The 22241-nt window shown below is 43.7% G+C and overlaps 1 protein-coding gene across 2 annotated transcripts in view; it reads right to left on the minus strand.

The window, feature by feature from the left end:
* Positions 1-22241, minus strand: part of Trank1 (tetratricopeptide repeat and ankyrin repeat containing 1) — a 117784-nt gene that overhangs the window by 13785 nt on the left and 81758 nt on the right. Inside the window, exons 10-17 of one of the 2 annotated variants that reach the window (XM_045136937.1) lie at positions 19501-19755; positions 13629-13805; positions 9875-12742; positions 7969-8168; positions 7572-7709; positions 6185-6205; positions 3296-3442; positions 2680-2836 (exon numbers count right to left, since the gene is read on the minus strand). In XM_045136937.1, the coding sequence (XP_044992872.1) occupies positions 2680-2836; positions 3296-3442; positions 6185-6205; positions 7572-7709; positions 7969-8168; positions 9875-12742; positions 13629-13805; positions 19501-19755 (3963 nt within the window). The remainder of the gene's footprint in view (positions 1-2679; positions 2837-3295; positions 3443-6184; positions 6206-7571; positions 7710-7968; positions 8169-9874; positions 12743-13628; positions 13806-19500; positions 19756-22241) is intronic. The other variant, XM_045136938.1, reaches the window with a different exon arrangement.

Below are 22241 nucleotides of genomic sequence, written 5' to 3' on the forward strand. Positions count from 1 at the left end.
GTACATACCAAGAAACCCAATGGTAAATTGAAGATGTCATAATTCAAAAACATGTCAAATACACTTAACCTCCCAGACATCAGGGCTTAGCAAGGGTGATTTGTACAAGAAGTATTCTGCAGTTATTTGCTCTTGTGGATGACTGGGAGTTGTGGCTCACTGTCAATGCCCAGCACTGCAAGAGTGTACTGTACACAGACATTACTAGCCTGGCAAAAGATTAAATTTCAAAACGTAGTTTCTACTGAATGTATATCACTTAGGCACCATTGTAAACCTGAAAACCCCTAAGTCAAACCATCATAAATCAAGGACCATCTGTATTTCTAACTATGTACACACAGTATTCTAATCACGGTAAGCACAGCAAGTGATCTGACACAGTCCTGTTGGTGTCTGTCCTTTGTGTTGCACACTGGCCACTAATGACTTGATCAGCCCTCCCCAAACAAGGCCCTCAGAGAGTCACCGGCAATGAACAACAATCCCAGCTTCATGAAGTACAAGGTAATGAAAGCCAAAACACCACCAATAGCAAAATCAGAGCTGAAGTGTCAGATACCCAGATCAATGGATAGCAACCAGAGAAACAAGCAAACATGTTCAAAAAGTGCAAAAACACACACTAAGTTCCACAGCCTGGTTCCCACCCCAGCTTTCTTCCCCCAAGCCCCTTGAGGCACAGTGCAATGATGACTCTACAGCCTCTCATTGTGAATCCGGGGGAGATTTTATTCCACACCAAAACCCCAGGGAACCAGGTTAAAGAAACCCAAAGTATCCTGTTACCATCCTCACCCCCACATGCCTCTGCACACTAAAAATAGATACTCTGAAGAAACTTAACATGCTCAAATATAACAATTAAGACCAGTCTCTCTTGCATTCTGAGCATTCTTTTTAAAAAAATAATAATTGTTTAAATTTTTATTTATTTGAGAGAAATAGGCAGATATATAGAGAGGACAGATGCTCCAGGGCCTCTAGCCACTCATTGCAAATGAACTTCAGACACATGTACCACCTTGTGCATCTGAGTCCTTAGGCTTTGCAGGCAAGCATCTTAACAGCTAAGCTATCTCTCCAACCTCATTCTGAGCATTCTTAATGTTAACAAGATACAAAATAAACTGAAATTCTCTCAGATTTTCTTGGTGTTTGTGTATGTATGAGCTTGCACAGCACTGAGCATGTGTAGAGGTCAGAGAACAACCTCAGGATGTCAGGCCTTGTTCCCTACCTTGTTTGAGACAGGGTCTGTCTCTTTTGTTTGCTGATGGGAACACCACACCCACTGGCTCACAAGCTTTGAGATTCTCCTGACTCTGCCTCCCATTGCCATAGGTGCATTTGACACTGCAGACCTGTGAGCTAACTGCATTTGGCTTAACATAGGAGCTGAGGATCAGAACTCCAGTCACCATGCTGGTGCTAACTAGTCCCTCTTCTATTTTGATGCCTTTTTTTTTTCTTTTTTCTTTTTTCTTTTTTTTTGCCTTCCTCCATCATACATGACAGAATGCTGATGGGCTCAATATTGTCCAGGTAATGACAGTTGCTTTGAAGTCAGTAATGTAATGGCCACCTCGTGTCTACCTTAGGTTATGTGATATTCCACTGAAAGCTTACCTTTTTCCATCTTGGACACTTTGCTTTTATTTTCTTGTAATTACAGTCTTATTTTGAAAGACACTACCAATCAGCTGCCCAAAAGCTCAATGCAATTTGCATTCTCCCAACAGGGCCTATTTCCTCCAATCTTTATGCAAAACACTCACTTTTCACAGAACAAATAAAAGATTTCTCCTTGGGCTGGAGTGGTTAGTGGTTAAGGCACTTGCCTCCAAAGCTTAAGGACTCAGGTTCAATTCCCCAGTACCCATGTAAGCCAGATGTACAAGGCAGCACATGCATCTGGAGTTTGCAGTGGCTGAAGGCCCTGGCATGCCCATTTTCTCTGTTTCTTCCTCTATCTTTTTCTTTCTTTCAAGTAAATAAATATTTAAATATTTTTTTAAATCTTCTGGGCTGGAGAGATAACTTAGCGGTTAAGGCTCTTGCCTGCAAAGCCTAAGTACCCATGTTCAATCTCTCTCCAGATCCCACATAAGCCAGACACACAAAAGTGAGGCAAGCACAAGGTCACATATGCCCAGTAGGTGGTGCAAGCATCTGGAGTTAGATTTCAGTGGCTAAGGCCCTGGTTTGCCATTTCTCCCACCCACCCCCATCTCTCAAAAAAAAAAAAAAAACTCTCTCCTGAAGGAGTTACCTCTTCCAATTCCTCCACAACCACACTCCCATACACCTTAATAAATGAGTCAAAATGCTCTAAGATTATGAAAATAAAAATAAATACTTTTTTTAAAGCTGAGAGTATAGCTCAGTAGAACAGCACTCACATCACATGCACAAAGACCTGCATCCAACCTCCAGCACTACAGAACATGAACTAATAAAACCTACACCCTTTCTACCTAGAACAGGTGAGAGAAACTAAGTTTCTCCAGCAGTAAGAATACTTCAGCTGGGCGTGGTGGTGCACACATTTAATCCCAGCACTCAGGAGGCAGAGGTAGGAGAATAGCTGTGAGTTTGAGGCCAGCAATGTCATCCTGGGCCAGAGTGAGACCCTACCTTGGTGGGTGTGAGGGGGAAAATACTTCAGTAAGATCTTACCCTTATTTTCATCCATCTTCACAACCTGGACAAAATCTCTCCTAATGAAATATTTGAAAGCAGGTGCCCTTTTCTCTAGGTTTTCATCAAAGACCCAGAGGTTGACCCGGGCCCGAGTGATGGCAGTGTACAGCTGCTTCAGCTCTCCATTCAGGAGCTAAGGACAAGATGGAGGACACACACCATGAGCTTTGTTTCCAGTGGCACTGCAAATTTGCTTTAAAGGGCTTACTCTGATTTTGGAAAAATGTAAATACAAGTTTTAAGAAAAATATTACAAGGCTTTGAACAGGACACCAGGATTTCACAACTGTGTGGCTTGCTTTTTAAAGTTAAAGCAGTCATACACTTGTATTACAACTTGTCATTAGTAGCAAATTATTCAAGACCCACTCTAGGACTGCACCAAAACTTTTGAATAGGGTTTAGCACCAGAGGTGAATAGAAGGTACTTCCTGCATCCAGCCCAGGTCTCTCCCTTTAACACTAACTCCTACTGTTGCTATAAAGGAAAAGCAGACAAGTGCAAGGCTCCATTTTTCATTTCATCTTCTCACAAGCTTTATTTGCTGGTTCTATGCTAGATCAGTCTGTGGGACAAATAGCAGAAATTCACCTTGTACATTTCTGGGTTCACCATGAGGGTCCGAGTCTGAGAGGAGCTTGTTTTCTCAAGGGGCACTTCAGCCACTGGCCAGTTTTCTTCTTTGGAGTCAGATGATGGAGGTATGAATGAAGAAATGATCTTCCATTCCTTATAAGCCTAAACAACAATGATGAGTTAAAACCCAATAGAATAATGTTTCTGATCTGCCTCCCAAGCTTCATGGAGAACTGTGTCCCACTTAGGAAGGAGTAGCCTTCAATACAGGCTGTGAGGAGGGGTCCATCCTGTGGCCTTAGAATGGATTGGAGAAGGCTACAGCAGCACACACAGGGGTCAGAGAAGCTACTGTGGAAATTCCCCAGACATTTGGCTAAAAACATTGAGAAGCCAGACACATATGACCACTATGGGGAAGAATGCTAAGGGCCCAGAATGATGAGCTAATTAAAATGATATCAACAAGTTAAGAAATGCCATGTGGGGACAACAGTTAAGGCACAAGTGGCAGAATTATCTAACTGAATTATTCAAACAAAAATGGAAGAAAATTTAGGTGCTATGGGCTGTACTATGTAAGGTCAACTCTGAGATCAGACAATCATATATTATTTCTTCTACTTATTAACTATGTGGCCTTGGACACATTGTTCCTAATAGTGGATAATAAATCCACTCCAGAAAAGGAGATAATGTCAGTCTAGTACAATGCTTGATATGTGACCTATTCTTTTCCTGGACCCAAACCCCAGACCAGGGGTTGGCAATTTTTTTCTCAAACAGGTCACACTGTTATGTTATACAGTCTCTCTTGGAACTGGTCAACTTGCCACTGCACTAAAACAAGTGCAGGTAACAAATAAATGGGTGTGCTTTATTCCAACAAAACTATTTATGAACTAAATTGAGCTTCGTGTAATTTCCACATGCCATATTATTCTCTTTGGAGTTTTTTCTAGCTATTCAAAAATGCAAAATCCATTCTTAGTCCACAGGACGTACAAAACAGGCAGTGGGGGGCTGGAACTGGCCAGCAAGCTGTGACTTGCAGACTCCAGCAAGGCAGAAATGCCCACAATACATGCAATATTTACGATCCAAAATTCCTATTAACTTTCAGATTTCCTATTTTATGGTGTCATGTAAAAGTAGCCACTTTGCTTCCCTAATCTCTTCTTTCTATAAAATGATGCTATTTGCCATCTTTGTAACTTTTCAAGGATGTCAAAAGGAAGTGAACACAGCTAATTACTTTCTTTAAGTTACGCTACAACTTATACTATGGTTTAAAAAAAATGCTTTAAGCACCGTCTATTAAACAAAAATGGTTGTCTGTGTTACTAATCAATTATGGAGTTATTTGCTATCCTTGGAAAAGTGAAATCACTTAAGACAGTTGAAAGGTTTAAGAAAAACCATCAGGAACTATTTATAACTATCCTCTTTGCCAAGCTAGTTAGCAAGTAGAGTTGCCTGCCAAGAGAAGCAGGCAAAAGACACAAGTGAGCCGGGTGTGGTGACGCATGCCTTTAACCCCAGCATTTGGAAGGCAGAGGTAGGAGGACCACCATGAGTTCGAGGCCACCCTGAGACTACATAAGTGAATTCCAGGTCAGTCTGAGCTACAATGAAACCCTACCTAAAAAACAAAAATAAAAATAAAAAGAGACACCAGTGTCTGGCATTCAAGAGGACCCTCCTGGCAGGCAGCATGAAGTACAGAGTAGCTGACCTTGAAAGGACTAGGGAAACATGGAGTATTTTAACACTGCTGGGAGAGAAACAAACACAGCTCAGATGGCACTTGGCTGACCTGTTTCCATGAAACAAACACATTTTCTTTTCAAGACAGAGATTCTCAGGAGTGAGTATGTATATTTGTAGCCAGGATAACAGGTCCTGCTGCATTTTCGGCAAACTCTTCCAGCTTCTTTCAATTGGGAAGAAAAAGGCAGATTCTACTATCAAGTCTACCATTAAACTAGTGGATTTTCAAAGTCTCTCTCCCATCCCATTAACACAAGTGTGAAAAAAATGTCCCCTGGAAAAGGATGCAAGTGGTAATCACTCTTTCACATTCCCAAGGAAAACAGTTTAGGGGTGACTCAGAAAATATCTGCCCCATCTCAAAGATAAGGAAACATCCTATAAGAAAAGAATGGATGTGATGACTCTTGATTCCCTCTTCATCTCAGAAGACAGCCTGGCAACCATGTGGTTGAAGGCAAAGTAAATCCTCTAGAGAGATGAATCACAAACAGTGGGAAAAAGACCTTCCCTCCACCCATGTCCATGCATAGTCCCAGGGCCAGATACCAGCTGCTACAAGACAGTGCCACCTAAGACACAAATATGAAGGAAGGGAAAGCACTCCACAGTTCCCCATGTCAGTAACAATCACTGTTCCACAACCTTCTGTGAGCCACCTCGGCAAAGACCACATATTCCAGACCATGGAGGTTGGACATATATTTGATCTGTCTTCCCTCTCTTTTATAAAAGCATGTCCTCTGATTTGCTTGCAGACTCTTTGTGGTCTGAAGCTCGTAAGTGATAAACTGAAAGTATACTTTGTGACAAGGAATGCACGAGATTGCATTACTGTTGGGAAGCACCATATCAAAAGCTTCTTCAGAAATCTCATTATGTACAAAAGGTCATGTGGATGTTACCAGAGACTCAAATTTAGGTTGTTGTCTAAATTTCATGCAATTCACTGAGCTATCAAGGGGAGCACTGGGAGAAGCCAGTGCCACTTCCAGGATCAAGTAAGAGTAGCTGATTTTTCTTTCAAAGATTAAGCTCCCTACATGGATCCTAACATCCAGATCTCATTGAACCTAGTACTATCATGTGCATGTAACTGGCACTTAGTAAAGGACAGGAACAACAAAATCTTACCCCTTTCTCTTTCAGAAGAGCCTCAGTCCAACCATGACCAGTGGATGTGTTATTAGAAAAAAAAGTTAGTCCTCAGAGATGAAAAATGGTTCCAGAGTTATGAGCATACATCAGATTTTATTAGCAAACTCCAATAGAAAACAAATGCACACAAGGAATGGCAATGATATATTCATTGTGGAAGGTTCTAGATGCCAACTCACATGTGAAACTTTAAAATGAAGGGAGTACAATGAAACGCTATTTTAGAACTCAAAGCATCTGAGTTTGTCTTCAGGCTTTACCGCCTATATTACAACTATGGTCAGTTTACTTAACCTCAGTGACCTTCCACCTTAGCTGCATAATGAGGGTAATAAAAATACATATGACATATGTTGGTGGAGTTACTCAATACACCAAAACTATAAAGTACCCATAGCAGTATTAGCCATAAATATGATTAAGGCAAATATGACATTTAAAAACAATCACAAAAAAGTGAGGGTTCTATTTCAAGGGACAGTTTTGGGGGTGATCCTAAAGTCTCAAAGCCAATAGTGCTCTAACTTAGGTACAAAACAGCCCCTCCAAATACGAAATAGGAAATCTGCAACAGGGACCAGAACATAGACAGTTAAGTCCCCAAAGAAACCCCACAACACATTCAGCAACCAGCCTAAGTCCCCACCAAAAGAGGGTGGGAAAAGAAAATCAGGGGTTTAACCCCAGGATAATGGTATTAAGTTGGTGGTTCTGCCAATAATGGTCTAGGTTTGGAGAAGGGAGGAAGAAAAAAAAAAAGAACACAAAGACTCATGAACCACGTCCAGGCAGTGGTTGACACATAAGTCACTGGGGTTTGGTCAATCCAGAGACTCTGGCTGCATAGTTTATATGGGCTACAAGCCACAGGAGAGTGAAGCATGCCAGAAAGGGGGCCCCAGCCAGGGCGCTCTTCTTATCCCCTACTTGACCTGACCCAGCAGGACGGAACAAAGCTTTATTGTCTTCCTGGAGCTGTTTTCTATGAAATGACTTTGCCTAGGTCTGTCTGCATCAGGAGGGCATTACTAACCTCACCTTTGTTTGTAAGGCTCTCTTTAGAGCTTACTCCAACTTAAGCATCCCTGAGTGCCAAGCATAACACTTAATAACAAGGCATTCAGAAGGCAAGAATACCAGAGAGCCAGGGAAAGGCCCAGGAAGAACCAACCAGTGACCTACTTGAAACACCCCACAACTATGACCAAAGGAACATCTTGCCGTCCCTACACTAAGTGGAAGGTGCTCTAAGACACACATGAGCACCTTAGCAAACTCTCACCCTCATCTCCAGACTGCCTTGCCAGAGTGCTAGTCCAGCCCAGACAGACCTGAAGAGTATGAAGAATTCTGTGTGACCTACCTCAGAATCAGTAAAAAAGTTGTAAAGAAGGACATCATCAAATTCTAATCCTTTTGCTTCATAAACTGTTAGCACAAGTGCTAACCCCAGCTCTTCTGGAATTTTCTCTTTTGCCATTTCATTGGCAACAAGAATTACCTAAAGTAAAATAAACCAAATCAACTTTAAATCCTGTAAAGAAGCACCATGTAAAGCACTATCTGTTTCAATAAGAGGCAGGCGATAACTTTCGAAAGAAATGGCCAGCACAGACTTCATCAACCAAAACTGAGGAAAAGAGCAAAATGATTAGCCACTGGCCTGTCTCACCCAATATGGACCAGCAGCAGCAGTTTCTGGAACTGCTGTAATTATAAACTGTCTTGAATTTCAAAACATACAATCCTAAGAAGCTCACCTGGTGGGCACCAAATTCAATCGGCTGGGTTTTCCTTTTGTTCCCTCGTAGCAAGATTGCCAAGTCACTCACACTACAAGAGTCCAGGAGAGTAGGCTTGGGACCATCAAAGAGTCCAGAGTCCCTTGGAAGGCGATCAAAGGATTCCGGGAAGTAGAACTGAAGTAGGTCCACCACTCCAGATGCAAGGTTAAGGATTCCTGGGAGGAATCAGAACATGTCAGAAACCACGCAACATGGTTCAGTGTTTTGGTTATTAAGGGTGGGGGGGTCTGCTTTGTTTTGTGTCTGAGAAGGAGCACTAGCCCTGACAGTATATGTCACTGAAAGCTCGTGTCCAACTCCCACTCAGTTCTCAGTGTGGCCCTCAGCACAGCAATCAATGCAGAGAAGCACTGCTGTGCTGACAGGGTTTATGGGACCTAATTCCCAACTTGCCGTCTTATCTGAATGCAGATTACTTTTTCCTAAAGTCAAGGCAGAAGTGTATGCAACTTACAGGAACTGGGATGTCCACATACAACGCTGATATGGAATGATACAGTATAGAAACAAACAGTGTCTCCTCTCACTGGTCCCTAAAACACTAGAAGCAACATTACCATGGTAATGGCAATGGAGGATGTTGGCTGGGGACAACAATCAAGGCCTCTGTCATTCTTCACTTCCAGGTTTATACACAGCTGAGAGAGGACTACACAAAGAAAAACTGTCAGAGTAGGAAAAAAAACTTCCAAAGAGCCTTTTCCCCCAGGCAGGCCTCATTTCTTAGCTAAGCTCAGAAGTGACAGCTGAAGCCTAACACACAAGAGTCACTGGCACAAAAAATCATTTCATTTAATTCTTACAAGAACCCAATGGGACAAATGAAACAAATGCACATCAAAACCGGAGCAGGGCTAATGGTTCTGCACTAAGAGCACTTGCCAAGCAAACATGAAGACTTGAGAGAGGGGCTGACTCACCCTGAGTTCAGTTCCCCAGCATTTACATATGAAGTCATGTACACCTATAGCCCCAGTCACATAAGGCACAGAGTCTAGAAAATACTGGGGCTCACTGGTCAGTCAATCTGATAAAAAATGATAGCTCTGGATACAGTGAGAGACTCCATCTCAAGGAAAACACGAAAATGGGCAGTAGGGGAGGGTACCCCATGTTCTCCTCTGGCATGTGTAAGCATGCGAGCACACACGCACACACACCCCACATGCAAAAAGTACAACATAAAAAACCTTAAATGGGAGCTGGGCATGGTGGCGTACGCCTTTAATCCCAGCACTCGGGAGGCAGAAGTAGGAGGATTGCCATGAGTTCAAGGCCACCCTGAGATGACAGAGTTAATTCCAGGTCAGCCTGGACCAGAGTGAGACACTGCCTCAAAAAAAAAAAAAAAAAAAAAAAAAAAAAAAAAAAAAAAAAAAACCTTAAATGGGACTCCACCACCTGAGAATAAACAAATGCCTCTGACTGATGGAAACTGAACTTGGATTAAGTACCTCACTTCCTGGATCTTTCTACTTCTCCTAAAGCCATCAGCCCTTTGCCTAACACCAGAGAGATTAAGGCAGAACATCAAATATGGCATGATGAGAGCAAAAAGACCCCAGCCAGAAGATGTAGTACCACTTCAAGGTATAGTAACACAAGTTTTTCAAAGTATTTTTTAAGTGGTTCCCTGAAATGTTTGCAAAGTCCCTAACTATATAATTACTTAAAAGGTTTATTTCACCCAACCACATCTTGATTTATCAACTTGTAAAAGTAGCGGCAGAAATCATTAGCTCTCTTGTTCATAAGCATAGCTACTACCAAACTCCAATTAACGACTCTTACTTATGTGCAAACACAGCCCAAGGTCAGTGCTCCAGCACCTCCCCAGCAGCTGAGCCCATGTCTGACATACCGGAGTGGGATCTGTAATTCTGGAACAGCTGGTGGATCTTCTTGGGCTTCCGGACAGGACACTGCTTATCTACAGTGTTTCTGCTAGCATAGTGGAACAGGGAGAGCAGGTCGCTGAAGCGGAAGGCCACACCTTGCATGATGCTTTGTGCAGTGTCTCCAGTGAGGAACATGGCATTGGGGTCATTGATACATTTCATCAGCAATGCCAGCTCAGCTTGGGTGAAGTCCTGAATCTCATCACCATAGAGCTCATGGATGGACCAGGGAAGTACCCTGAGCTTCGACAGCCTCCAGGACAGGTTGTACAGAACGTCTTCTTCATCAAAATACCCTTTCTGGGACCTGATCTGCTGGTACAGGCAGAAAAGGCTGTAGATCTCACTCCGGTCTTCCTTGAAATTGGGGGATCGTTTCCTCCCTAATTTCTTATAAGCTTCCTCAGTGAGTCTCCCATTTGGACAACTAAGGGCTTCAAAAGACCCCTTCAGAAAAGATTTTATTTCTTTCCAAATCAAGGCAGGATTGTAGGAAGTTTTCCCTTTGGTCATTTTGGGCCATATCTCATTTGTGAATACCTCAAATGTCACATATATCCGGGGATCACTGTCACCTGCACGTGTTTCTGCAGCTTTATCCTCCTCGTTGTAATTCCCATCTGCCTCAGGCTCTTCTTCATCCTCTTCCCAATTGGGGATGGTAAACTCTTCCTGTGTGGACCACCCCACAATGGTCCTTTTTAAACTTCCATCTTCATTTCTCAGAAAGAACGGTTTGGGTAGAGAAGCATCAAGTAGGAGCAGCAGCTGTTTGGAAGTGACAAACAGTGGGAAGTTCTCATCCCTCAGGTCCTGGAGCTTGTGGACACTGGGATCTAGCGGTTTGTAATGACTGGTGGCCTTGGTAGACTTAGAAAGCTCAATGAAATTCCTCTGCACCTCCTGGCACAGGACGTGGTTCTTGGTCACAAAGATCTGGTGCAGATGCTCCAGCTGGTGGGGGTGTTCTGGCACACGTCCTTCTGCTGCCTGGCCATGCCTTGAAGGCTCCACCTGAGCTGCCCCTGCACAAGCTTTTCTCTCTTGTGCCTCATCTATAGTATCTGCTGTTTCCACTTTAGTGGAACTTCCCTCTTCCTTGTCTCCTTCCTCCCTACATGGACCACCTTTTCTGGGCTCCACATCCAACCTTCTCTTTGGCAAGATCTGTTTGGTCAGCAATGGGCTTCCTGCTTGCTCAGCTTTTTCCCAGTAAACATGGAATTTCTTCCACAACCTGTATAAGCAGCAGGTTGTTTTCCCAGTGCCACTCCGCCCAATGAGGATGATGGGCTCCAGAGGCCTGGGGTTGAGGTCGATCACCGAATACTCGAGCTCACCCACCCTGAAGGGGTACTCTACCGTCACCGCCATGTCACTGAGGATGTTGAGGGCCATGTTGGTGCTGAAGCTGTGGAATTTCATGATGCTGTACTCGGTCTCCACAGCACTGGCTGGGGGGAAGTACTCAGGGTCTGCCTGTTGCCTGCTCTTTTCAGCCTCTGTGTCCTCCACGTAGCAGCGGGGTATTCTCTTTTGGATCTTCATGTTAGCCGATGGGTGGCTTCTGTTGATACCCTTCAGCTTCTTGCGAAGGACACAGGACAAGCCCCGGGTATAGGCACTGCAGATAGCCACGATGGAATCTGACAACTTGCAGTGATCCAAGACAATGTCCCAGATTCGGATGATTTCTGTGTAGACCCGCCCTGGCTTCTCCACAGAGTATGTGTTCCGCTCTGTAGACATGATCTTCTCTGAGTTCTCACTGCACCGAGCAGAAAAGTCAATGGCAAGCTCCCACAGCATCCTGGCTCCTTTGTCCAGCTTTGCTTCAAAGAGCTGGATATTTCCTTTTGAGTGCTTCAGACGCTTTTGCAAGCCCTGGGTCCACTCACCATTCCCCAGCTGCTGGATAGCAAAGAGTATTTTCTTCTTAATGACCTTGGTCATGACCTTACTGGACAGCTTTTTCAGCATTTCTGAAGTACACTCAATCTCCCAGGTCATGTTATCAAAATCCTGGAGACAGGCCTCTATATCCTGCAAAGTCCAGTTGTCTGGATGGTCATTGCCCGCTCCTCTTCGGTTATCAGCCGGAACAAGCTGGTAGGCCCCAGGGCCTGCCTGAGCAGGTCCTTCCCCAGCCTCAAGGGCAGCAGGATTGGTTCTACTACAGTCAGATCTCCCCACACTCTGGGTTTGCTGGCGCTTGTCCTTCTTTCTTTCTGGGTTACCACCTACTCTGAGGGGACCCTGCTGAGGAGAGTCCTCTAGGAGAGATACATCCAACTCGACCTGTTCAATCAAAGCTGTAATGTCCTGCACAAGGTGGTCTCTCAGAGAGCACGACCTGCTACCTTCAGGATCCTGCCTAGTCACCTGAGCACCAGGAAATGCGGCTCCTTCCAAAAGGGCTCTGGCAGTGGTGTCACATGGAAGTGATTTGAAGGAACCTTGGGACTTGAGCTGAGGTGTCTGACCAGGGGCAGAAGACTTAGAGAACTTCCCTAGTTGAGTGGCAGGGTCTTGCCGGCTCCTCCTCCTGCTCTCTGTCAGGGCTTTGTTCCAGGCCAAAAGCAAAGTGTCATTCTTCTTAATCCGGTGCTTTACATCTTTGCCTTCTTTGTTCTTCAGGTTGAAGTTGATGTCGAACTTCACCAGTAAGTCTATCAACTTCTTGTTGCGCTTCATCTTGCCCTTCTGGAAGAGGAGGTGCATCAGTGTGTTCCCATTGCTATCTTGGACATTAGGATTGAGGTAATAAAACTTGGTGGGATTGGAACAAAATAAATCCAACAGGTGGCTGAGGAAGTTAAAGCCAATGTCAGCTGGAAGACACAAACAAAATCCTGTGAGTGCAGAACCATTCTTCTCTGGGGACAGCAGACCCTGGATTTGAGAGAGGTACCGGCCTGAGGCATCTTGAAACACTGACCTCCTCCGAGGACTAAATAACCCAGGACTCTCAACTAAGGTGACTTGCCCCATGGGAAATCTAGCAATGTCTGGAGACAGTTTGTTCATCAGTCAAGAGGGTGCACAGGCAGCCAATAAAACACCACCTGACAGGAAGTGCCAGCCTTTGAATGTCAATAGTACTTCCTGAAATAACCTGATAGTCTAGCAAGATCCTTTATATTAGAATTCTTTAAAATGACATAAATACCTGGGATGTATTTGTCAGCTACTGAGAGCCATCTTTAGACTTTAAAAATCTTTCACTAAGAGCCAGGGCACACATCTTTAATCCCAGCACTCAGGAGGCAGAGGTAGGTGGATTGCTGTGAGTTCGAGGCCACCCTGAGACTACATAGTGAATTCCAGGTCAGCATGGGCTAAAGTGAGACCCTACCTCAAAAAAAAAGAAAGAAAAGAAAAGAAAAGAAAAGAAAAGAAAAGAAAAGAAAAGAAAAGAAAAGAAAAGAAAAGAAAAGAAAAGACGAAACGAAACGAAACGAAACGAAACGAAACGAAAAGAAAAGAAAAGAAAAGAAAAGAAAAATCTTCCACTACACCTACTCTGATCATTCACCATGATGGACACTTATTCCTATAATGCTCTGGGGGAGAGACTATGAGATATGGGCAGACTTGGCCAGGAAATGGGTCACTTTCAGATCACTTTTTCCCAAACGGAAAGATAAAAAAGCACAGCATCACTCTAATCTCCACCTCCCTCCTCCAGAAACAGACTGCTGAAAACACAGGACTTACCATTGATATCTAGAAAGATGTGGAGTGCAGCGTGCAAAGGCGTGTCACCTTCCATGAAAGAAATACCACGGGGATCTGCGCCCTTGGTCAAAAGAAGAAAAGCCAACTCGAAGTCCTCATGTCTCAGGCACATGAGAAGCGGCCTGTCCTGGCTCTGCTGGAGACCCTCGGGCAGTGCTGGGGCAGGAGGCAGAAGAGAGGCTGTCAGGAGCTCTGGCCATGGGAAGAGATTCAGACCCAAGGAAGAGGTACAGCCTGCCTCACAGAGGAGGGGGAAGCTGTTCCTGTGATTACTTCCAAGATAGCCCCCAGCATCCCTCTTCTGGGAGGCAAAGCTTCCTACTCCCCACAGGGGAAAGCCTCACTTTTTCAAGAGCACTATTATCTGGCATCTTTTCTGCCTCTTCCATCTTTTCTGCCCCTTCTCTAGTCCCACCACAGGACCATAGTCCCCACAGTGCATTGCCCTGGGTGAAGACAGGGCACAAGAACAATGGAAACCCTACTTTAATTTGCTAACACCATGCCTACAACCCCTGCCTCTGTACTACAGCCTCTGCCTGGGGGCAGCTCATCCCTGAAAACCTGCAGCCCTTGTAGCAATACCTGATCCTGGGGAGGCTCTACAAATTTCTGTTGAGTCAAAAGATAAAGCAGGGGCTGGAGAGATGGCTTAGCGGTTAAGCGCTTGCCTGTGAAGCCTAAGGACACCAGTTCGAGGCTCGGTTCCCCAAGTCCCACGTTAGCCAGATGCACAAGGGGGCACACGCGTCTGGAGTTCATTTGCAGAGGCTGGAAGCCCTGGCGCGCCCATCCTCTCTCTCTCCCTCTATCTGTCTTTCTCTCTGTGTCTGTCGCTCTCAAATAAATAAATAAATAATTTAAAAAAAAAAAAAGATAAAGCAGGAAGCCCGGCATGGTGGTGCACACCCTTAATCCCAGCACTCAGGCGGCAGAGGTAGGAGGGTTGTCATGAGTTTGAAGCCACCCTGAGACTACACAGTGAATTCCAGGTCAGCCTGGGCTAGAGTGGGACCATACCTCAAAAACACAAAAAATATATAAAGTAAAGCAGGGACAGGAGAAGATGGTTTAGCAGTTAAGGCGTTTATCTGCAAAGCCAAAGGAACCCGGTTCAATTCCCCAGGACCCACATAAGCCAGATGCACAAGGAGGCGTGTGCACATGTCTGGAGTTCACTTGCAGCAGCTGGAGGCCCTGGTGTGCCCATTCTCCTTTCTCTCTCTCAAATAAATAAAAAATATATTTTAAAAAAAAAAAGCAAAACAGGAATTCCATGACAGCATTAGCTTTTGTGCAGAGAGAGCACCATACACAAGGAAGGGGCTTGAAGAATTAAGTGATAAAAGGTGCTCCGTCTACCACCTGAAAGCTAGAGGGAAGCCGACGCGCTGTGGTGGCACTTTGAAAGCTGAAGATCAATGTGTTATTGCTTCTTATGAAGGGTACGTCCTTTTACACAGTGAAAAAAGCAGAAAATCACACAGCCAATATACTCTTTTAAAAGCCCACAAACATGTATTTATTTAATATTCAAAACAGCTCTAAAAATGATTGACTATTGTTGTTTCTATTTTATAAATGGTGTCAAGGCATGAGCAGCATGCTCAAGCTACAGTTAGTAAGGCATGAGTAGATATGTGCGGCATGGAAGTAAGAGTAAGATGGTGTGACAGTTTGATTCAGGTGTCCCCCATAAACTTGGGTGTTCTGAATGCCAGGTCCCCGTCTGGTGGCAATTTGGGAAATAAACCCTCCTGGAGGCAGTACTGTTAGGGGTGAGTTTATGGGTATGATAGCCAGCTTCCCTTTGCCAGTGTGTGGCATACTCTCCTGCTGCTGCTGTTCATCTGATATTGGCCAAGAAGTGATGTACACCCTCTGCTCATGCCATCTTTTTCCCCTGCCATCATGGAGCTCGCTCTCCCCCTCGAGTCTGTAAACCAAAATAAACCCTTTCCTCCCACAAGCTGTAAGGTGTTTTCTGCCAGCAATGTGAAGCTAACTGCAATAGGCAAATTGGTACTAAGAAGTAGGGTTTTTACTTCTAGAAACCTGATTTGGGCTTTTGACCTTTGGAGCTGATATGCCAGAGTAATGGGAACAGATTTGAAACCTTGGCCTAGAAGACATCTTGTAGTGCTGTAAGTACAGCTTCATGGACCACTGTAGTCAGAGTTGAAAGACCTGAATGCCGTAAGAACCATGTACTGTGAGGTTTGGCTGATGAGGGGAAGAAAGAACTTTGTCAGGACTGGTCTAGAAGTTTCTGTAACAGGTTTACTGTGTTCTGCCTGCCTGTGTCCTGAGGACTTGTGCATGGTGGCACTGCATAGAAATGGACTGGTATGAGCAGATGGATGTGGCACAGAAATGAATGAAATCTTTGGGCTGAAACTGATGCCTGTTCAGATGCAATGTTTGAGAGATTAGATTACAAACTGAGATTGGGCCAGATGGTCTGCACTGGGACAGCAGGAAGAATGAGGACCCTTATGGAATAAGGGACCTGAATACTCAAGGAGCTTCCTGTACTTTAAAGTCTACATATTCCCCCCTAGATTAACAAATTTATAGCCTACCTGGTACCATGGAGTAAAACAAATGCAGAAAAGAGCAGGTCATTGGATTTGCAACATGGTTTTATATTTTAGTAATGACCATGAAACCAAGGGTCTTGGTTTCCCACCAGGAATAGATGGTAAGGCCCTACCTGCTGAAGACTCCAAATTACTTGGACTGAAAGGTCACTGAGAAATCCTTATCGAGCTGAGCTGAAAACCTTCTCCATGTAGTCCAGCGGACAGGAAGCTGAGAAAGGCTATGTGGCATATAGTTCAATGGGAGAGAAAGAAATCACCAGTGGAGATACTCAACAGTGGACACTGCAAGCCTTAAATTTGACCAGCCAGGCCAAATTAGCTAATGGGTACAAGAGTGGCATGTCTGTTATGGAGGAAACCAAATGCTCTCTAATTGGAATGGAGGCCCATTCCATGCGAGGGAAGACATGCCTAATACTGAAAACCTATGACAGGGGTAGTCATGAGCCCTAGGGGTATAACATCTGCTGATGTCTGGCTAAATGTATATATGAGGCTCACCAAACTGCCCAGTAGACACTTCTCTTAATGATCATACCCATATATTAATGCTACTCCCACTTTTGGTTAAAGAAGCTTCTCTTATCAGATGGCAGTGACTTTGGGATGACTCAGAAGGCACCACAGTGCTGAGAAGTGACAGAGGAGTGCTCAGCACTGAAACATCTTTATCACACCTTCCTAGGCTCAGGGTCCATTGTGGAAGAGGTGGTGGAAAGAATGTAAAAGCCAAAGGAAGGGTAGGACTCCTTACAATGTGCTCCCGCCAGACATGAAACGGCCTGGGTATCCATGACCTTGCAGTGCCTGACACTACCTACACAAGACCATCATAATAGGAGGAAAAGGTAATGACATCAGAATTAAAGAGAGACTGATTGAGAGGCAAAAGTGTATGATGAAGAGTGGTGTTGCAAAGAGAAAGGTGGGGGGAGGGAGGGAAATTACCATAGGTTACTGTCTGTAATCATGAAAGTTGTCAATAAAAAAAAAGGTTTAAAAAAATGGCCATGGGCAGGGATTTACCCACATGGAGGCCTGATGGAGCCACAAGAATGAACTGTGGGTTGTAGTAAGGACCCAGTGGAGATGTTAGGAACTATGGGATGGCTCCCAACAGGTGGCCAGCACCAGATGAAGTTTTCCTTGACTGTGAGTCGACTAGCTGGAAGGGAGGAATTGGAACTCCAGAGACTTGTTGCTGGTTAGAATTACCAGACTTGAAGACTTGTTACTGGTTAGAGTTGCTGGACTTGAAGCTACAGAGTTTGATGTTTGTTTTGTTCTGATGGTTTTAAATCTTGTACAGGTTCAATCTTTCGTTGTTATACCCAATGCCATCTTTTGCAGCATTCTGTGTCATTATGGGGTTTTGTTTTTTCTTGGTATAACTGATAAGTTAAAAAATCCTGGACTAGTTAGTTAGCCAGCTGGGGTGGCGCATGCCTTTAGTCCCAGCACTTGGGAGGCAGAAATAGGGGAATCACCGTGAGTTCAAGGCCATCCTGAGACTACATAGTGAATTCCAGGTCAGCCTGAACTAGAGTGAGAACCTACCTTGAAAACCAAACCCCCCCAAAAAAAATCTTGGCCCATGGGGATGTTTGAATAGCATTGAAATCAGAAAAAAAAAAAACTATGGGGACTTTTTTGTTTGTTTTTGTTTTTTGAGGTAGGGTCTCACTCTAGTCCAGGCTGACCTAGAATTAACTATGAAGTCTCAGGGTGGTCTCGAACTCATGGGAATCCTCCTACCTCTGACACCCAAGTGCTAGTATTAAAGGTGTGCACCACCACAACCGGCTATGGAGACTTTTTAAAGTTGGACATAATTCATTGCATTTTATATCACATATGGTTATCAGTTTATGGGGACCAGGGACAGAGTGTGGTGGTTCAACTCAGGTGTCCCTCATAAACTTTTGTGTTCTGAAAACTAGATCCCCAACTGGTGGCAATTTGGGAATTAAACCCTCCTGGAGTCAGTTCATTATTGGGGGCAGGTTTATAAGTTATAGTGCCAGCTTCTCCTTGCCAGTATTTGGTACACTCTCCTGCTGCTATTGTACACCCGATGTTGATCAGGAGGCGACATCCAGCCTCTATTCATGTCACTGGTTTTCCCTGCCTTCATGAAGATCCCCCTGAGTCTGTTCGCCAAAACAAACCCTTTCTTCCCACAAGCTGATTTGGTCAGGTGTTTTCTGCTAAGTGCAACAGTTGGTATTTCTAAATTATTTTTTAAAATTAAATCCAATGTATCAAGATGCTTTGCACACTGCAGATATACAGCCAGCCACATGTGATTGATTGTGCTGACTGAAGCATCAGATAGTTCCACCCATCAACTATTGGGCAGTTTATCAACAGGCATCTTAAATCCCAATCCACTGATTAGAAAAGAATGAATTAAGAATTAATATGACATATCCAGGGTAGGGAAAAATCTAACCAAAGGCCAAGTGGAATTGCTCACGGTGGCTAAGTCAGAGCAAAGGACCTTCCACACGATACACTTAGTTATTCCCACACAAAAGAAGAAGAGAACAAGGCTAACTAGAATTCAAAAAATTGCAGCTTTCCTCTAAGACAACTCACTTATGGGGCATTAACCCCACCCACCCCTACTGATAGAGAGTAGGAGCAAGACAGCTTTCTTTTCACGTAGTCAGTCAGGGATACAATCCTAAAGAGACTAGACGGGAACTGCAGACTGAGGCAATATGGCCATTAGGAACTACTTCCTGGTTCTTCATTCTAGAAAGTTTTCACAGGCTTTCTCTATCCTTTTTCCCAAGTCCACCCAGATAGTACAGGGGCTTTATGTACTCCAAATCCCAATCCCATAACAATGTCACTATTTCTAATTAAGAAGGTACAAGGTAGAAAAGTATACAAGAGGGCTGGAGAGATGGCTTAGCGGTTAAGCGCTTGCCTGTGAAGCCTAAGGACCCCGGTTCGAGGCTCGGTTCCCCAGGTCCCACGTTAGCCAGATGCACAAGGGGGTGCACGCATCTGGAGTTCATTTGCCGTGGCTGGAAGCCCTGGCGCGCCCATTCTCTCTCTCTCCCTCTATCTGTCTTTCTCTGTGTCTGTCGCTCTCAAATAAATAAAAAAGAAAAAAGAAAAAAAAGAAAAGTATACAAGATAAGATATGGTGGATTCTCCAAAAGCAAGGGATAGTCAGTCAGGCCATGATGTGGACTTGTCTAGACCATTCAAATAGCCTCTGACCCAGACAGTCTCACCTCCACTATCAATCAGGCGGCTCAGCAACTGGGTCTTCCTCTGGTCCCAGTTGCTAAGATGGGGGATGACAGTACAGATGTCTAGGTCTGAGAGGTTGCAATCCTTGATGAGGCAATTTCTGAAGTTCGGCTTCCCACTGGCCTTGCGGGTGAGCAACAGAAGCACTTCAGGCCACTTCTGTCTTTCCAGTAAGAATTTGATGAAGGTGTTGGCACAGTTTCGATTAATATCACAGATCAGGTCAGGAGAGATTTCTTTCAAAAATAAGAACAAATCAGACATTCCATAAAATAATGATTTCTCTTCCTCCAGTTAGAACTCAACATACATACATAATTCAAATGGATCACAAATCAATTATTCTAAGTACTACAGAAATGTTGTAAACAAATAATTATTTTTGGCAAGTCCTTTAGCCACTAAGGAACAACAGAGGAAGCCCTGGCCACATGACGTTCTGTGAGAAGGTTAAAACTGCCCTGCGAAGAGTACAGCCTGACCCTACAGACAAGGACAGATGGCAAAATGCTTAAGCTCAGAGGAAATATTCAACAGTTGGGCAAAAATCTGTTTAACCCACATTCAATTCCCCAGCACCCACATAAGCCAGGTGGCACAAAGTGGCGCATGTGTCTGGAGTTCATCTGCAGTGGCTGGAGGCCCTGGTGTGGCCATTCTCTCTCTGTATCTGCCTCTTTCTCTCTCTCATTCTCTCAAATAAATACATAAAAAAATTAATCTGCTTAAGAGAGAATAATTGAAAAGTCAAGTTGTTATGCTAACAGCCAGTGGACGTTTTATCCTTTAGTTCCCAATTCTGTAACATGTTACATATTTCCATCTCATCTTTGATGTCTAGACATAAGATAACAGCAATCCCCTTTCAATCTTGCTGGTGAATCTTAAGGATAGAAAAAAATTGGAAATAGATCTTCAATAAGGGGGTTGCCAAATAGGATGCCCGCTAAATCTGAGTGCCTTCCTTCCTTCTTTTCCTTCTCTCCCTTTCCCCTTCCTTTCTTTATTGTGACACTAGGAGCAGAACCTAGGGCATCACATATGCCAGCCAAGTGCTCTATCACTGAGCTGTAATCTCAGCCTCTGCTCCTTTGAATTTTAGTTTGAGAGGGTCTCACTAAGTTACCTGAGCTGGCTTTGAAGTTAATATGTAGCCCAGGTAGGCCTTGAACTTGCAGTCTTCCTGTCTCCACCTCCCAAGCAGCTGGACTAACTGCCTGACTGATTTTCAAATGAATGAGTAAGTTCTAGTACAGATCATGCAATATTTTGTACATATACAAAAATTACTGTTTATCTGATATTCCAATTTTACTGGGTGTTCTGTATTTGGTCTGGCAATCCTACCATTAAGAAAGCAGGATAAGAATAAATCAAACTTCAAAAAAAAAGTTCTTCTGATTTCTCTTCCTCCCCCAACTAGAGCAGATGGGGAGAAATAAGAAATTGCCTAAATAAGAGCAACTTCATTTGCACTTGCTGGTTTTTGCTTCTCATCTTTTCCTAAACCTTATAAATGAATATTCATCAAAATATTTTAAATATTCATTTAAAACAAGAAAAATTAAATATAGGCCAGTCTATCATCTTCCTTTAACAAGGATCAGAATAAAAGACCAACTTTTTAAACAGACATTTACAGTTCTGTCCCCCAGAGTCTGCTCCTATCTTCTGGTAGCAGTGCACTCCCTGGGAGTGAGTGGATCCACACTCTCTATGCTTCTGACCACAGCTACTGCTTCAGCTATCATGACTGGAAGGGAAGCCTACAAGTTTTGTTCAAACTACTGTAACAGAGAGATGTGTCACTATTAAGTACAGAAATCCTGGACAGATTGGAGATTAGAGACCTGGATTTGTTTCCAATGAAAGTCTAAGACAAAAGCTGGTCAGAGTTAAAGATTGAGAGACCATGCAAAAGTCCAAGTGAAAATGAAGCCAACTCTGTCATTTCTACTTTTACAATTCAAAAAAGTCACTTTTGAGGCTGGGGTGATGGCTCAGCGGTTAAAGGTGCTATCCTGCAAAGTCTGCCAACCTACCTGGGTTTGATTCCCCAGTACCCATGCGAAACTAGATTGCAACATAGCACATATGTCAGGAGTTTGTTGGCAGCAGCAAGAGGCCCTTGTGTGCCCATATTCATTCTCATTCTCTGTCTCTCATAAATAAATAAATAAATAAAATATTTTTCAAAAGACACTTTTCGATGTGGGTCTTTTTGACAACTTCTATTTATCTCATTCTCTCTCTTGTAAATAAGTATTTGTTATAAGTCACTTTTGGGTGGTGTGGGTTTTTTTTGACAACTTAAGTTTATCTCATTCCTCTCTCATAAGTAAGTAAAACTTTTAAAGTCACTTTTGGACCAAGGCATGGTAATGCACATGCCTTTAATCACAGCACTTGGGAGGCAGAGGCAGGATTGCTTTGAATTTGAAACCCAACGTCAAAACACCAAAACAAATAAAAGTCACTTTTGGGTGGCATGGTTTTTTTTTTGGGGGGGTTGTTTGTTTGTGGGTGTTTTTTGACAACTTGAGTTTATCTCATTCTCTCTCTCATAAGTAAGTGTTTTTTGTTTTGTTTTGTTTTTTTACAGCTTGAGTTATCTGTCACTTCCAGTAGAAACAGCTCAAAAAACAGTTCTGAGTATCTCACCTTATAGCTAAAGACACAAAGAAGAGAGAAGAAGGAAAAGTAATAAAGAAGGGTGAAAGAA

Source organism: Jaculus jaculus, chromosome 17, assembly GCF_020740685.1.
Source record: "Jaculus jaculus isolate mJacJac1 chromosome 17, mJacJac1.mat.Y.cur, whole genome shotgun sequence".
Taxonomy (NCBI): domain Eukaryota; kingdom Metazoa; phylum Chordata; class Mammalia; order Rodentia; family Dipodidae; genus Jaculus; species Jaculus jaculus.